The following is a 19,049-nucleotide window of genomic DNA, read 5'->3' as shown; positions in this document are numbered from 1 at the left end:
CCAAAAATTGGACTATCATATGCAATTTTTGGAATTTCTTTCTCTTCTCCAAAAACATGGAATATCATATGCAATTTCAAGAAATTCGATCCCTTCTTTAAAAACATGGACTATCATATGCAATTTTTGGAATTTCTTTTCCTTATCCCTAAACGTGGAATATCTTATGTAAGTTTCAAGAATTACTTTCCCTTCTCTAAAAACGTGGACTTTCATATATAATTTATGGAACTTATTTCTCTTCTCCAAAAACGTGGACCATCATATGCAATTTTTGGAATTTCTTTCCCTTCTCCATAAACGTGGACTATCAGATACATGTTTCAAGAATTCCTTTTCCTTCTCCAAAAACATGGACTATGATATGTAATTTATGGAATTTCTTTTTCTTCTACAAAAACCTGGACTATCATATGCAGTTTTTGGAATTTCTTCCTCTCCTCCAAAAAACATGGACTATCATATGCAATTTCTGGAATTTCTATCCCTTTACCGAAAACATGGACTATCATATGCAATTTTTGGAATTTCTTTCCCTTCTTCATAAACGTGGAATATCACATGCAAGTTTCAAGAATTTATTTCCCTTCTCAAAAAACATGGACAATCATATGGAATTCCTTTCTCTTATCAAAAACATGGACTATAATATGCAATTTTTGGAATTTCTTTCTCTACTCCAAAAAACTTGGAATATTATATGCAATTTCAGTAATTTCTATCCCTTCTCCAAAAACTGGACTATCATATGCTAGTTTCAAGAATTCCTTTCTCTTCTCCAAAAACGTGGACTTATATATGCAATTTATGGAATTTCTTTTTATGCTTCAAAAACGTTGACTATCATTAGCCATTTTTGGAATTTCTTTCCCTTCTCCACAAATTTGGACTATCATATGCAAGTTACAAAAATTTCTTTCCCTTCTCCAAAAACGTGGACTATCATATGTAATTTATGAAATTTATTTCTCTTCTTCAAAACGTGGAATATCATATGCAATTTTTTGAATTTCTTTCTCTCCACCAAAAAACATGGACTATCATATGCAATTGTAGAAATTTCTATCCAATCTCCAAAACTTGACCTATCATATGCAATTTTTGGAATTTCTTTCTCTTCTCCAAAAACATGGAGTATCATATGCATTTTCAAGAAATACTATCCCTTCTTCAAAAACGCGGACTATCATATGCAACTATGGGAATTTCTTTCCCTTCTTCATAAACATGGACTATCACATGTATGTTTCAAGAACTCCTTCCCCTTCTCCTAAAACATGGACTATCATATGAAATTTATGGAATTTCTTTCTCTTCTCCAAAAACATGGACTATCATATACAATTTTGGAATTTCTTCCTCTCCTCCTAAAAACATGGACTATCATATGCAATTTCAGGAATTTCTATCTCTTTACCAAAAACATGGACTATCATATGCAATTTTTGAAATTTCTTTCCCTTCTCATAAATGTGGAATATCACATGCAAGTTTCAAGAATTTCTTTCTCTTCTCCAAAAACGTGGACTTACATAAGCAATTTATGGAATTTCTTTTTGTTCTCCAAAAACGTCGACTATCATAAGTCATTTTTGGAATTTCTTTCCCTTCTCCATAAACGTGGACTATCATATGCAAGTTACAAAAATTTCTTTCCCTTTCCGAAAACGTCGACTATCATATGTAATTTATGAAATTTCTTTCTCTTCTCCAAAAACATGGACTATCATATGCAATTTTTGGAATTTCTTTCTCTCCTCCAAAAAAACATGGACTATCATATGCAATTTCAGGAATTTCTATCCACTCTCCAAAAATTGGACTATCATATGCAATTTTTGGAATTTCTTTCTCTTCTCCAAAAACATGGAATATCATATGCAATTTCAAGAAATTCGATCCCTTCTTTAAAAACATGGACTATCATATGCAATTTTTGGAATTTCTTTTCCTTATCCCTAAACGTGGAATATCTTATGTAAGTTTCAAGAATTACTTTCCCTTCTCTAAAAACGTGGACTTTCATATATAATTTATGGAACTTATTTCTCTTCTCCAAAAACGTGGACTATCATATGCAATTTTTGGAATTTCTTTCCCTTCTCCATAAACGTGGACTATCAGATACATGTTTCAAGAATTCCTTTTCCTTCTCCAAAAACATGGACTATGATATGTAATTTATGGAATTTCTTTTTCTTCTACAAAAACCTGGACTATCATATGCAGTTTTTGGAATTTCTTCCTCTCCTCCAAAAAACATGGACTATCATATGCAATTTCTGGAATTTCTATCCCTTTACCGAAAACATGGACTATCATATGCAAATTTTGGAATTTCTTTCCCTTCTTCATAAACGTGGAATATCACATGCAAGTTTCAAGAATTTATTTCCCTTCTCAAAAAACATGGACAATCATATGGAATTCCTTTCTCTTATCAAAAACATGGACTATAATATGCAATTTTTGGAATTTCTTTCTCTACTCCAAAAAACTTGGAATATTATATGCAATTTCAGTAATTTCTATCCCTTCTCCAAAAACTGGACTATCATATGCTAGTTTCAAGAATTCCTTTCTCTTCTCCAAAAACGTGGACTTATATATGCAATTTATGGAATTTCTTTTTATGCTTCAAAAACGTTGACTATCATTAGCCATTTTTGGAATTTCTTTCCCTTCTCCATAAATTTGGACTATCATATGCAAGTTACAAAAATTTCTTTCCCTTCTCCAAAAACGTGGACTATCATATGTAATTTATGAAATTTATTTCTCTTCTTCAAAACGTGGAATATCATATGCAATTTTTTGAATTTCTTTCTCTCCACCAAAAAACATGGACTATCATATGCAATTGTAGAAATTTCTATCCAATCTCCAAAACTTGACCTATCATATGCAATTTTTGGAATTTCTTTCTCTTCTCCAAAAACATGGAGTATCATATGCATTTTCAAGAAATACTATCCCTTCTTCAAAAACGCGGACTATCATATGCAACTATGGGAATTTCTTTCCCTTCTTCATAAACATGGACTATCACATGTATGTTTCAAGAACTCCTTCCCCTTCTCCTAAAACATGGACTATCATATGAAATTTATGGAATTTCTTTCTCTTCTCCAAAAACATGGACTATCATATACAATTTTGGAATTTCTTCCTCTCCTCCTAAAAACATGGACTATCATATGCAATTTCAGGAATTTCTATCTCTTTACCAAAAACATGGACTATCATATGCAATTTTTGAAATTTCTTTCCCTTCTCATAAATGTGGAATATCACATGCAAGTTTCAAGAATTTCTTTCTCTTCTCCAAAAACGTGGACTTACATAAGCAATTTATGGAATTTCTTTTTGTTCTCCAAAAACGTCGACTATCATAAGTCATTTTTGGAATTTCTTTCCCTTCTCCATAAACGTGGACTATCATATGCAAGTTACAAAAATTTCTTTCCCTTTCCGAAAACGTCGACTATCATATGTAATTTATGAAATTTCTTTCTCTTCTCCAAAAACATGGACTATCATATGCAATTTTTGGAATTTCTTTCTCTCCTCCAAAAAAACATGGACTATCATATGCAATTTCAGGAATTTCTATCCACTCTCCAAAAATTGGACTATCATATGCAATTTTTGGAATTTCTTTCTCTTCTCCAAAAACATGGAATATCATATGCAATTTCAAGAAATTCGATCCCTTCTTTAAAAACATGGACTATCATATGCAATTTTTGGAATTTCTTTTCCTTATCCCTAAACGTGGAATATCTTATGTAAGTTTCAAGAATTACTTTCCCTTCTCTAAAAACGTGGACTTTCATATATAATTTATGGAACTTATTTCTCTTCTCCAAAAACGTGGACTATCATATGCAATTTTTGGAATTTCTTTCCCTTCTCCATAAACGTGGACTATCAGATACATGTTTCAAGAATTCCTTTTCCTTCTCCAAAAACATGGACTATGATATGTAATTTATGGAATTTCTTTTTCTTCTACAAAAACCTGGACTATCATATGCAGTTTTTGGAATTTCTTCCTCTCCTCCAAAAAACATGGACTATCATATGCAATTTCTGGAATTTCTATCCCTTTACCGAAAACATGGACTATCATATGCAAATTTTGGAATTTCTTTCCCTTCTTCATAAACGTGGAATATCACATGCAAGTTTCAAGAATTTATTTCCCTTCTCAAAAAACATGGACAATCATATGGAATTCCTTTCTCTTATCAAAAACATGGACTATAATATGCAATTTTTGGAATTTCTTTCTCTACTCCAAAAAACTTGGAATATTATATGCAATTTCAGTAATTTCTATCCCTTCTCCAAAAACTGGACTATCATATGCTAGTTTCAAGAATTCCTTTCTCTTCTCCAAAAACGTGGACTTATATATGCAATTTATGGAATTTCTTTTTATGCTTCAAAAACGTTGACTATCATTAGCCATTTTTGGAATTTCTTTCCCTTCTCCATAAATTTGGACTATCATATGCAAGTTACAAAAATTTCTTTCCCTTCTCCAAAAACGTGGACTATCATATGTAATTTATGAAATTTATTTCTCTTCTTCAAAACGTGGAATATCATATGCAATTTTTTGAATTTCTTTCTCTCCACCAAAAAACATGGACTATCATATGCAATTGTAGAAATTTCTATCCAATCTCCAAAACTTGGCCTATCATATGCAATTTTTGGAATTTCTTTCTCTTCTCCAAAAACATGGAGTATCATATGCAATATCAAGAAATACTATCCCTTCTTCAAAAACGCGGACTATCATATGCAATTATGGGAATTTCTTTCCCTTCTTCATAAACATGGACTATCACATGTATGTTTCAAGAACTCCTTTCCCTTCTCCTAAAACATGGACTATCATATGCAATTTATGGAATTTCTTTCTCTTCTCCAAAAACATGGACTATCATATACAATTTTGGAATTTCTTCCTCTCCTCCTAAAAACATGGACTATCATATGCAATTTCAGGAATTTCTATCTCTTTACCAAAAACATGGACTATCATATGCAATTTTTGAAATTTCTTTCCCTTCTCATAAACGTGGAATATCACATGCAAGTTTCAAGAATTTCTTTCTCTTCTCCAAAAACGTGGACTTACATATGCAATTTATGGAATTTCTTTTTGATCTCCAAAAACGTCGACTATCATAAGTCATTTTTGGAATTTCTTTCCCTTCTCCATAAACGTGGACTATCATATGCAAGTTACAAAAATTTCTTTCCCTTTCCGAAAACGTGGACTATCATATGTAGTTTATGAAATTTCTTTCTCTTCTCCAAAAACATGGACTATCATATGCAATTTTTGGAATTTCTTTCTCTCCTCCAAAAAAACATGGACTATCATATGCAATTTCAGGAATTTCTATCCACTCTCCAAAAAGTGGACTATCATATGCAATTTTTGGAATTTCTTTCTCTTCTCCAAAAACATGGAATATCATATGCAATTTCAAGAAATTCGATCCCTTCTTTAAAAACATGGACTATCATATGCAATTTTTGGAATTTCTTTTCCTTATCCCTAAACGTGGAATATCTTATGTAAGTTTCAAGAATTACTTTCCCTTCTCTAAAAACGTGGACTTTCATATATAATTTATGGAACTTATTTCTCTTCTCCAAAAACGTGGATTGTGATATGCAATTTTTGGAATTTCTTTCTCTCCTCCCAAAAACATGGACTAGCATATGCAATTTCCAAAATTTCTATCTCTTCTCCAAAAACGTGGACTATCATATGCAATTTTTGGAATATCTTTCCCTTCTCCATAAACGTGGACTATCAGATACATGTTTCAAGAATTCCTTTTCCTTCTCCAAAAACATGGACTATGATATGTAATTTATGGAATTTCTTTTTCTTCTACAAAAACCTGGACTATCATATGCAGTTTTTGGAATTTCTTCCTCTCCTCCAAAAAACATGGACTATCATATGCAATTTCTGGAATTTCTATCCCTTTACCGAAAACATGGACTATCATATGCAATTTTTGGAATTTCTTTCCCTTCTTCATAAACGTGGAATATCACATGCAAGTTTCAAGAATTTATTTCCCTTCTCAAAAAACATGGACAATCATATGGAATTCCTTTCTCTTATCAAAAACATGGACTATAATATGCAATTTTTGGAATTTCTTTCTCTACTCCAAAAAACTTGGAATATTATATGCAATTTCAGTAATTTCTATCCCTTCTCCAAAAACTGGACTATCATATGCTAGTTTCAAGAATTCCTTTCTCTTCTCCAAAAACGTGGACTTATATATGCAATTTATGGAATTTCTTTTTATGCTTCAAAAACGTTGACTATCATTAGCCATTTTTGGAATTTCTTTCCCTTCTCCATAAATTTGGACTATCATATGCAAGTTACAAAAATTTCTTTCCCTTCTCCAAAAACGTGGACTATCATATGTAATTTATGAAATTTATTTCTCTTCTTCAAAACGTGGAATATCATATGCAATTTTTTGAATTTCTTTCTCTCCACCAAAAAACATGGACTATCATATGCAATTGTAGAAATTTCTATCCAATCTCCAAAACTTGGCATATCATATGCAATTTTTGGAATTTCTTTCTCTTCTCCAAAAACATGGAGTATCATATGCAATATCAAGAAATACTATCCCTTCTTCAAAAACGCGGACTATCATATGCAATTATGGGAATTTCTTTCCCTTCTTCATAAACATGGACTATCACATGTATGTTTCAAGAACTCCTTTCCCTTCTCCTAAAACATGGACTATCATATGCAATTTATGGAATTTCTTTCTCTTCTCCAAAAACATGGACTATCATATACAATTTTGGAATTTCTTCCTCTCCTCCTAAAAACATGGACTATCATATGCAATTTCAGGAATTTCTATCTCTTTACCAAAAACATGGACTATCATATGCAATTTTTGAAATTTCTTTCCCTTCTCATAAACGTGGAATATCACATGCAAGTTTCAAGAATTTCTTTCTCTTCTCCAAAAACGTGGACTTACATATGCAATTTATGGAATTTCTTTTTGTTCTCCAAAAACGTCGACTATCATAAGTCATTTTTGGAATTTCTTTCCCTTCTCCATAAACGTGGACTATCATATGCAAGTTACAAAAATTTCTTTCCCTTTCCGAAAACGTGGACTATCATATGTAGTTTATGAAATTTCTTTCTCTTCTCCAAAAACATGGACTATCATATGCAATTTTTGGAATTTCTTTCTCTCCTCCAAAAAAACATGGACTATCATATGCAATTTCAGGAATTTCTATCCACTCTCCAAAAAGTGGACTATCATATGCAATTTTTGGAATTTCTTTCTCTTCTCCAAAAACATGGAATATCATATGCAATTTCAAGAAATTCGATCCCTTCTTTAAAAACATGGACTATCATATGCAATTTTTGGAATTTCTTTTCCTTATCCCTAAACGTGGAATATCTTATGGAAGTTTCAAGAATTACTTTCCCTTCTCTAAAAACGTGGACTTTCATATGTAATTTATGGAATTTATTTCTCTTCTCCAAAAACGTGGATTGTGATATGCAATTTTTGGAATTTCTTTCTCTCCTCCCAAAAACATGGACTATCATATGCAATTTCCAAAATTTCTATCTCTTCTCCAAAAACGTGTACTAACATATGCAATTTTTGGAATTTCTTTCCCTTCTCCATAAACGTGGACTATCTTATGCAAGATTCAAGAATTCCTTTCCTTTCTCCAAAATCATGGACTATCATATGTGATTAATGGAATTTCTATCTCTTCTCCTAAAACATGGACTATCATATATAATTTTTGTATTTTCTTTCTCTCCTCCAAAAAACATGGACTATCATATGCAATATCCAAACATTTTATCCCTTCTCCAAAAACGTGGACTATCATATGCAACTTTGGGAATTTCTTTCCCTTCTTCGTAAACATGGAGTATCACATGCAAGTTACAAGAATTTCTTTCTCTTCTCCAAAAAGTGAACTATCATGTGTAATTTATGGAATTTCTTTCTCTTCTCCAAAATCGTGGACTATCATGCAATTTTTGGAATTTCTTTCTACTCCAAAAAACATGGACTATCATATGCAATTTCAGAATTTTCTATCCCTTTTCTAAAAACATGGACTATCATATGCGATTTTAGGAATTTCTTTCCCTTCCCCCAAAATATGGACTGTCATATGCCACTTTAGGAATCTTTAACCCTTTTCCAAAAACGTGGACTATCATATGCATTTTTTGAAATTTCTTTCCCTTCTTCATAAACGTGGAGTATCACATGCAAATTTCAAGAATTCTTTTTCCTTCTCCAAAAAGTTGACTATCATATGTAATTTATGGAATTTTTTTCTCTTCTCCAAAAACGTGGATTATCTTATGCAGTTTTTGGAATTTCTTTCTCTCCACCAAATAACATGGACTATCATATGCAATTACAGGAATTTCTATCCCTTCTCCAAAAACGTGGACTATCACATGTAATTTTTGGAATTTCTTTCTCTTCTCCAAAATTATGCAAAGCAGCTCTTAATAACCACGACGCCTCCGGGATAAAACATTTCAGTTCTATACTATAAGATTACTACTTGCACGGTAGATAAACGGTCTAGAAATTCACCCTCAAATGGTACTAGGACCATTCAAATATGGTATAAATACCATCTTAGTATCTGATATAACGACTAGTCGTAGTAATTTCTCAAACCAAGAGAAATTTTAATAATTCTTTAAAGAGAATCCAAGAAAAAATTATACTTGATAATTTCTCAACTCAAATGAGGAGAAATTAACATTATTCTATAAGGAGAATTCAAGAAAATACTCGAAAAATTCAACGAGTAGAATAAAATGGAGAGAAGTTGGCGCTTCGACAATTCGAAAGATGCAGAGTTATGAGAATGAGGAAGGAAAAACTCAGAATACGTTTTTGGTGTATTTTGGAGTGAAACAAATGACATTCTTATATAAATTAATTAAAACATCAATTTTAGAGTTTAACTTCGAGAACAACAAGTACGAAAATTAAAACACCGATATATCATAAATAAAATTTCATATAATTATCAGGCCAATAACAACAAATTAACACCAAATTAAAAAATAGTATCAAATGATTTACCATTCAGTTATATATGAGATGATCAAATGCATCATTAGATGCCGCAATTTCAGGCCCTTTAGACAAGCTGATGACAAACACATCACACAATTTTCCATCCCAAAAATCAGATTAACATGAAAGCAAGAACCATTGGATATCACATAAAGAATGTGTGTCCCACATTTCAACCAATAGTTATCAAACTTCAACACCACATTCATTTGAATTAGTATATATTAATACGCTACATTAACGCAACTTATAAGGAAATTCAGTCTATGGAATTGTGCATATAGCAAGAGGCCGACAAACATACCATCCAAGAATAAAATGCCACTAAACGAATTATTAGTTGCTTAATTTCATGACATATTTTATATGTTTCTTTACCTGTTTTCTTGGCACTCACTCGTATATTAATCATAACAATTGATTATATTAATAAGGATTAGTTATGGCTATGTGTTTCTGATATTACATTATATTATATTACACTGTATTATAGTATTTAAGTGAATAGAGACCAAATTCTTGTCTATATATTTGAGGTCAACAAAAATGTCATTCACGTCCAAAGATATATTGTAATATAATTAGCATTAGTGTCAGCATTATGATCGGCGCAGTAACCAAATAAACAATAATTTATATTAGGGAAGTGCTAAATTAGCATAAACCAATAATGTTTAATGTTAATAAATTGTAAAAATTAAAAAGAATTTGAATTAAAAATCAAAAACATATTTAATCCTTTTTGAGATTAAAGAAGAGAAAGGTGTTAAAGGTGTTAAATAGAATAAATCCTTTACAATGAGGAGAGAGAAAGGTTTTCGTTCTCCCACCTCTCTCTAGATTTTGGCTTTGTTATTGCGTACTATGGAGTGGAAGAAGGCAGATAGGAAGATTTTCAGAGGGTTTTCCACTAAATGGGACGTTTTCCCTTATGGAGGTAAGCAAGGTGCCTCGTCGGAGATATTTGAAACAATTTTCTTTTCGGATTTTCCTAAAAGAATCCGGGCAAAAGATGTTTTCGAACTTTTCGGTTGTCATGGTAATGTTGCTGAGGTGATGATATCCCCAAGGAGGAATAAGTTTGGAAGACGCTTTGGCTTTGCAAGATTCAGAGGAGTGGATGATGTTAGAATGTTGGCAGTCAGGCTCGACAATATCTTGATAGATGGGAAGAAAATCCATGCAAACCCACCTAGATACGAACGAAACAACGCGGCAGATATGACAAGGGCCAAACAGTTTAGCTCCACAGGTGTTAACAAGGGGAGGTATCATTTCAAGAAGGGTGATGTGGGTGGTCCAGGGGCAGGTGTGGGAAGGTCGAAGGGCACCAGATCATATGCTGAAACAGTGGTTCTGGGGGCATCACGTGGGAACTCTGAGGTTCTAGCTTCGGTTAATTATTCGTCTAAACCTGAGGATAGAGCAAGATGGAGTAAGGCGTGCATCGGTGAAGTTCTGTTTCTAAGAGAGTCATACAATATCCAAACTCATTTCGAAATTGAGGGTTTTTTCTCAATCAAGGTTATCCCGCTGGGAGCGAATCTTTGCTTGCTAGAAGAAATGGAGGAGGGAGTGATCTCGGACTTGATGAGTGAAGGCAATACTTGGTGGAAACAATGGTTTAGAACCATTAAACCTTGGCAACAGGGAGCGGTTGATGCGGAACGAGTTACGTGGATTCGGGTTCATGGTGTGCCTTGCCATGCTTGGAATATCGACTTCTTCGAAGCTTTAGCTAACTCTTTTGGCTGTTTTGTCAACATGGACGAGAACTACAAAGAGGGCAAGAACATGGATATAGCAAGGATTCTCATAAGGGTTCCTCTGTGTTTTTCTTTGGCAGAGAGAATCTCGGTGGCTATTGACGGGGAGATTTTTAGTCTTGCTCTTCGTGAAGATGCGTATGGTCCGTTTAGACTCATCAACAAGGAGGCTGCTTCCAAGGCAAATAGTAGTTCTCTCTCTAGCTCTGAAGAGTCTTGGTCGGTGCCGGCAGGAAGCGAAGAGGGGAGATGGACGTCGAAAAGCTTTGGGAAATGAACTCCACGGAGTCCATCAACGATGACGTTAGCTGTTTAGGGAGGTGCAAACATCCGGACAAAGGAAAGAACCATTGTGGAAACGCAGAGTTTGGAAAGCTAGTTGAGGGTAGAAAAGATTTGGACCTTAATATATGCTTCTCTTCATTTGATGAAGCTTTACTGACAGCAAAAGGAACAATGGGTATAGAAACAGAAGGCGCTTTATATGAAAAGGTTTGTTTTGGAGCTGACACTATTTCCGACCCTATATCTGACTTTAACTCTTTGGGAACAAGAGTCAAAGATTCTTTGAACCAAACACCTGCTGGGCCTATTCTTTCGGTTTGTGGTCCCACTTTGGAAGAAAATAAGGAGGCAGCTTTGAGTAAAAGATCTAGAAGGAGGAAAGTGGTGGTATCCAAGTCTCTGGGGCATTTGTGTGGGCCAGCTTTTCCAAAGAAACCTAGGCCCAAGAGAATTGTTAATTTAACTCAGGCCCATAACCCTGTTCATTCGGGTCATTTTCCCTCTGGCCCATGTTTGAACGGTAGTAACTTTGTCACAACGCCTGCAGGGGAGAACGAAACCGGTCTTGTCCATGGAGAGATTTCTAGTGAATCAAACATTATGCGCTGCAATAACAGGTTGAAACATCATCTTCATCCCCCATCGGAGGACAAAATGTTTAATGCGCTCATCAATTTAGGAGTGGGAGCGGGCCGTATGGGAAAGGGCTTGAAGGAGATGCTCTTAGAACAGATTCAGGATCATCAGAGGATCGTGGTAGGAAGGAAGGCGATTTCTTATAATTCTTAATGATTATAGGAAGTCTAAACATCAGGGGAGGAGGTAGTAAGTTGAAGAGGAAGCGGATTTGTAGTATTATCAATAAGGGTCGTGCACATATTTTTTTGATTCAAGAATCGAAATAAATGGAGATTTCGAAATCGTTGGCCAATAGTTTCTGGGGAGGTGAGGACTTTGGTTACTCTTTTTCTCCATCGGCTGGTGTTGCGGGCGGTTTACTGATCCTGTGGAAATCCTCTCCAGTTTCGGTTGAGTCGAGTTTTTGCGGATCCGGATACTTGGGGATAAAGGTTAGTTGGCAGAACTTCTCTTTTTACATTGTGAATATTTATTCATCCTTTGCTTTGGCTGAGAAGAGGAATTTGTGGAGGGAATTGCTGACTCTGAAAAATAAACACACTGATGGTGAATAGTTATTTGGGGGAGACTTTAACCCCGTGAAATCGAGAAATGAGAGGGTTGGTAGATCTGCTGCCAGCACCGATTCAGAGAGGAGATATTTTTCGGAGTTCATAGATAGTTATGGCCTTAATGATGTTCCTTGTAAAGGTCGCAAATACAGTTGGTACAGCGGGGATGGGAGATCAAAGAGCGGGATAGACAGGTTCCTAGTGTCTGACACTTTAGTTTCTTTGTGGGGAGTTGTTGGTCAAATCATTGGTTCCCGGGATATTTCCGACCATTGCCCGATTTGGTTAGAAGTTGATAAAGAGGATTGGGGGCCTAAACCTTTCAAGTTCAACACCGAATGGTTTTCGAACAAGGATTTCTTGCCTTTTGTCGAAAAGGAGTGGAAGGATATGGAGGTGTTTGGAAGAGGCGACTTTGTCTTGAAAGAAAAGATTCGGCTTTTGAGAGATAAATTGAGATGGTGGAATAAAAATGTGTTCGGTTGGTTCGACTTGGCGGTGGAAGAGGGGGTTAAGGAGTTAAATGAGATGGAGGACTTTGAGGTTTTGAATGCGGAGGACTTGGCTAGGAGGAAAGAGGCTAGTAAAAACATTTGGATGAATCTTAGGATAAAAGAAAACATGCTTATACAAAAGTCGAGATTGAAGTGGTTGAATGACGGTGATTCGAATAGTAGATTCTTTCACAAAGTTATGAAGGAGAAAAGGAGAAGGAATCATATTAGTAGTATAGTCACTAGTAATGGGGTAGTGAGTTCGGTTTTAGAGGTGAAAGAAACGGTGAAGAGGCACTTTGAAAGCAAATTTCATGAAAGTTGGAAAGATAGACCGATTTTGGACAATGTCTCTTTCAATTGCTTAAATTCAGAGGCTATTCAAGGTTTGGAAGAACCTTTCTCGGAGGAGGAAATAAAAGGCGCGATTTGGAGTTGTGATGGGGCGAAGAGTCTGGGACCGGATGGTATGTCTCTTCTATTTTTCCAAAAGTGTTGGTCTTTTATTAAAAGGGATGTGTGTGCTTGCATTAAGGATTTTCATATCGGGGCTGTTTTGTCTAAATCAATAACTTCATCCTTTCTTACCCTTATACTGAAATCATCTAATCCTTTAGGCTTAAACGAATATAGACCCATTTGCTTGGTTGGTAGCATCTACAAAATTTTGGCGAAGTTGTTGGCTAATAGGATCAAAAAGATAATGCCTTCTATTATTTCTTATAGTCAAACCGCCTTTATCCCGGGTAGGCATCTTGGCGATGGTGTTCTAGTGGCTAACGAATTAGTGGATTTTGCTTCTAAGGAGGGAAGGGAGTGTCTCCTTTTCAAAGTCGACTTTGAGAAGGCTTATGACAAAGTCAATTGGAGTTTTCTAAGATTCATGATGAGGAGTATAGGATTTGGGGACATGTTGATGAGGTGGATGGAGGTTTTAATATTTTCTAGTAAGATGTCGGTTTTGATTAATGGTAGTCCAACGGGGGAATTTGGGGTGGAAAGAGGGTTACGTCAAGGAGATCCTATCTCCCCGTTTCTTTTCGTGATTGTTGCGGAAGGCCTTAAACTCTTGATTGATAAGGCGGTGGAGAATGGGGATTATGCGGGATTCAAAGTTCAAGGGAGTTGTTTTATTGATGTCCTTCAATTTTCCGACGACACCCTATTGGTTGGTGACGGTAGTTGGAATCACTTATGGGCCATCAAGACGGTGTTGAAAGGTTTTGAGATCGTTTCGGGTCTTAGCATCAATTACCATAAGAGCAAGCTTATAGGAATTAATGTTAATGATCGTTTCATGGAGTTGGCTACGATTTTTCTTGGTTGTCGGGCGGAGTCGAAGCATTTCAAATTTCTTGGGATTAACATAGGTTCCAATCCTCGTAGAATCAATTTTTGGAAGCCTTTGGTTGATGGAATGAGGAAGAAGTTATCTTCGTGGAAGAGTAGGTGGGTGAGTTTCGGTGGTAGAATAACACTTATAAAATCGGTTTTGTCAAGCCTGACTATATTTACTCTATCCTTCTATAAAGCTCCGGTGAAAGTCATAAGAGAATTGAACAAGATTCAAAGTAATTTTTTGTGGGGAGGAACGGAGGAAATACGAAAGATGCATTGGGTCGGGTAGAATGAAGTTTGTTTACCGGTGGAAAAGGGGGGTTTAGGAATCAAAAGATTGGATGTTTTCAACAAGGCTCTTCTATACAAATGGCGATGGAGGATTTTAGAAGAATCTAATGCTCTTTGGTATCGCTTGTTGAAATCTCGATACGGTGATATTAATCTTGATGTCATTCATGGGAGACGTAATTTAAATTACATCCGTTCTTGTTTTGTTTGGTGGGCGGACATATGCTCGCTAGGGAATAACCAATCGGTGAATTTTTTAATTCTAATTGCAGGTTCAGCTTGGGCAACGGATATTCAATCTCTTTTTGGCACTCATCGTGGCATAAGGGAGAACCTTTTTTATACCGTTATCCGGAGGCGTATGCAGCGTCTGTTTTGAAGGAGGTCTCGGTCGCTTGTATGGGGGGAAGGCTGGACGGTATATGGAGATGGGGCAGTCTCGGAATTTCGAACGCAGCTGTTGGTTCGGTCGCTGCAGAGACTGCTGGTCTGCGGAGGGAGCTGGAAACCACTGTCCCATACACTGTCCCAGCTACTGCTCTCCGCGACAGCACTGTTTGGTTGCCTTCGGGAGCGGCTGCCTTCACAGTTTCGTCTTGCTATGCTGCCTTATGCAAGATGCATATTCCGTATGGCCCACCGGGAGCTTTTGACGTTTCCTACAAGTCCATTTGGAGGGTGGATATCCCCCTTAAAATTAGAGCTTTCGGTTGGCAGTGTTTTGCAAATGGAATTCCGTCTAAGGCTTTGCTCCTTAAAAGAGGTATCCTCTCTCCTAATTCTGATATCGCTTGTGTTTTTTGCGGTTGTTATCCCGAATCTTCTGTTCATTTGCTTTTGGAATGTTACGAAGTGGAGTTAGTTTGGAAGGAAATTGTGTTATACCCCAAAATTTGCCCACATCTTTTTTCAAGAAAATTTCAATCTGAAAATTAAGAGTCTCATATAAGCATGGGTTTTTTATTTCAAATATCCTGACATATGAAGTACTTGGTTTTCAGAATTTTTTCTGATACAGTAGCTTGGCTTACAGTGGAATTTATTCTTACGCAAACGCCAAATACTGTTCTTTACTTCACAAATACTATTTATTTATTTACAGATAAATAGTACTGACACAATTCATGCAGAGTTAAATCTTTTTGCAGGCGCAAAAGCAGGAAACTCACACTGTACTGGTAACAATTGTTTTTTGATTTCCCACTAACTTTTGTACTATATTCCATTATTTTCAAAATCTTTTCAAATCTCTTCTTTCAAAATTCAAATCTTAACTTTATTCTATACATCTCTCTTTTTCCAACACTATCATACACTTTCTTTCAAATCTCACTTCCACTCAAAATTTCCTTTTGTACGGAATCACATCATTCCCCAACGTCTCTATCATCTTTCCATTCTATAAATACCTCTCATTCTTTTCACAAATCTCACATCAAATTCTAAATCATCTTTCAAATTTCTACTTCATCATCCATTTTCTTTCTTCTTCCCTAGCAAGAATGGCAAAATGGATAGAGACACTGCTTCTTACAGTCATCACCATTGCTACGGTGATCATGACTTTCTTCTGCCTACACAGTCCTGAGAAGTGTGGACCTGCAATGGTTGCACTCCCAATCCTCTACATGTTATTGTGCATAGCATGGTTCATCAACCGTCATTTTTAAAGTTTGCCGTGTTTCTTATTTTCTTAAACGTACCGTTTATTCGTCGTACTGTTCAATATAGTATGTAATATTTATACTGTCAGTATTAAATGTTGTACTATTTGTCATAATATTGCTTAATTACTAAGATAATATTTTGTGTGTTTTCTGCCAGTCAAATATTTCTATTTCTGTGCATTAAACAATTTTCAGGTTATTATCGGTAATTTTGCCCGCATACTGTAAATATCTGTTATTATGTTTCTGTTTTCTAACAAGTCATGTAAATAAATTTTCATGCTTCACATATAACAAAAAAAAAAATAACAACAAAAAAAAATTAACTTTGACAGTTGATTTTTTCACTTTAACTGCTGCTTCAGTACACGAACAGTCAGTTGACAGACAAACTGCAGACAGTACAATTCTCAGTGATTTGTACAATCAATCAAATCAATCATTCACAATTCAAATTTCCAATATTTTTGTGTTATAAGTCTTCTGAATATCACGCGATTAGCAGAAACTCAGCACTGCATAAAAATCAGGTACGCTTAACTGCCTCCTATACAGACAGTCCCTAATCAGGGTTTTTCTTGTTTTAACAGGAGCAACAAGTTTTTGAGAGCTCAAATGGATTTCATATACATCCATATATCTCAAAGTGCCATCATACAAATTTTCAAACTTCAATTCACTCAGACGCACCGTCAGCAGCTCAAACAGTCAACAGACGACCCGTTTGACCAAAAAAGTCAACTGACAGTCAAAAATGAAATTTTTTGTCAAAATCCATATTTTGTCAAAGGATTCAACATTTGATCATTGGATGATCACAATTCATCAAGGAAAGATCAAAAATCAACAAAACCCTAAGATTCAAAATTAGGGTTTTTGCCTGAAAAGTCAACTCAACTTTGACTGATCATAACTCTCTCATCCTTCATCCAAAAAATGCCAACCAAAGCTCATTTTGAAGGAAATTCAATTATCTTTCAAATGCAATTGATCCCATGGTCATTGCATTCACCATTTGAAAAATATGACCAAAGACATTACAGGTCATTTTCAAAGTCAACAAAAAGACACTTTTTTCAAAAGGACACACAAGGAGCATCAAAAATCATTTTGATTTTAAACCAAAGACATCGGTTAGCGGACTCTTTGAGGTTTCCAAAAAGTGCAAGATCTCCTTCATATGACAAAAATTGAAGGATTTACACCTTGTTGAAGTTGGCTAAATTTTGGGAAAATGCATGAAATCAACATTGCTCAAAAATGTTTTTTTTCCAAAAGATGCCAAGTTTTTATGGTCCAAACATCTTTGCCATGTTACTATGGGCCTCCCACGACCAAGATTAAGCCCATACCTTTATTGACCATTTTTTGCATGATTTTATCTTACTTTAAGATTAAAATTAAAAGGAAAATGCATGGATAATGGTTGCTTGATCTCCAAGCATGACTCACCTCAAGGAATCTTCATCTTTCTGCAGAGAATTGAAGGGCAAGGCAGGTGCATTGAAGGCAAGGTGACTTGGTCAAGAATTCAAGCTTTTTTAATATTAAAAAAGCCAAGTTTCAACAAAGGCAACTATAGCATATATTAGCTTTATTTCTAAGCACACAAAGCTTATAAATAGGCTATCTTAGTTCAGTAATAAGGGAGACAAGTTCAGAGGCAAAGCTTAGCTCATAACACACTTGTAAACACTTGAAAAATTTCAAAGAAATTTCAAATTCGAATTTTTAATTTCAGTCCATTTTAATACAAACTAAGCATTCAAATATCATCCTTGAACATCACTAAAGCTATCTCAATCAATTGCAAGCTCTGAAACTACTTGAATCAAGCACTACAGGTCACGATTCATTCAAAGTAAAACTTGTCAAAATCTCATAACACACGCATATCTAACACGATGTAGACCTATATTTGAACTTGGTGTGGTGTGTAGATCATTTCTGGAACTTTAATTGAGTTTTAGATGCTTACACATGAAGTTACCATTTTAGGGTTTCACGACTTCAAAACGGGGGTTTCCTTTTAAGGCAAAATCAGAAGAAAATAAGGCCATAGTTGTGTTCAGTGGATCATTTGCAGTTGATCCATGGTCTCATATTATATTTATCTTGCATATTTCATGATTTTTAATTTGCAGGAGCTTTAGTGACGGAAAACGACTGTAGGTAAAGGTTTTACCTACGGTTGCAGAAATTCAAATGAAGAAGATGATGCGTGGCAGGCCCTGGTTGGCCAGAACGCGCGCGCCAGCTTTTTCAAATTCTGGGGGATCATGTGTTACGTGGTCCACGCGCCTACCATGCTCCTCGTTTCAGTAACCATCTGATCTCATTAACTCACCATCCAACGCGCCAAATCTCTCATCACACCATGCACCCTCAGTCAATAACCACACAGGATTAGTATCCTTTTATTTCTATAATTTTATTTTCTATTTTATTTTAATTTCTTTGTTAAACTAATTAAAAATAGTTTTAAAATTCAAAAAATCCCACAAAAAATATTTTATATTTCTAAAAATGTATATTATTTTCTGAAATAAAAATATTTTATTTTTCTTCAAAATTTCAATATTTTACATAATTAATTAGTATGTATTTATATATTTGCTTATTAATTATTTTAATTAGTCAAAAAATCATAAAAAAAATTGTTCTTTGTGTTAAATATTGTTTATATATCATAAACTAATTTTGTACATATTTAGGATAATTTTATCATTAAGTTTTAATTATTTGTGTAATTATTTATATAATTATGTTTTAATTAACTTAAAAAATCCAAAAACAATTTCAAAAATTACAAAAAAATCAGTTTTGTTCTAAAATTAATTAACAA

The 19,049-nt window shown here is 34.8% G+C and overlaps 1 protein-coding gene across 1 annotated transcript; it reads left to right on the top strand.

The window, feature by feature from the left end:
• The first annotated feature begins 10,037 nt into the window (after positions 1-10,037).
• Positions 10,038-11,216, top strand: LOC131613142 (uncharacterized). The gene has a single exon (XM_058884837.1). It carries the CDS (start codon positions 10,038-10,040, stop codon positions 11,214-11,216), a length of 1,179 nt encoding a protein of 392 aa, XP_058740820.1.
• The last annotated feature ends 7,833 nt before the right edge of the window (positions 11,217-19,049 follow it).

Source organism: Vicia villosa, linkage group LG6, assembly GCF_029867415.1.
Source record: "Vicia villosa cultivar HV-30 ecotype Madison, WI linkage group LG6, Vvil1.0, whole genome shotgun sequence".
NCBI lineage: Eukaryota > Viridiplantae > Streptophyta > Magnoliopsida > Fabales > Fabaceae > Vicia > Vicia villosa.
This window is presented reverse-complemented; position numbering and strand designations above follow the sequence as displayed.

What these genes read in the sequence shown, in the direction of transcription:
- LOC131613142 (XM_058884837.1), top strand. Translation starts at nt 10,038, where the DNA reads ATGGAGTGGAAGAAGGCAGATAGGAAGATTTTCAGAGGGTTTTCCACT.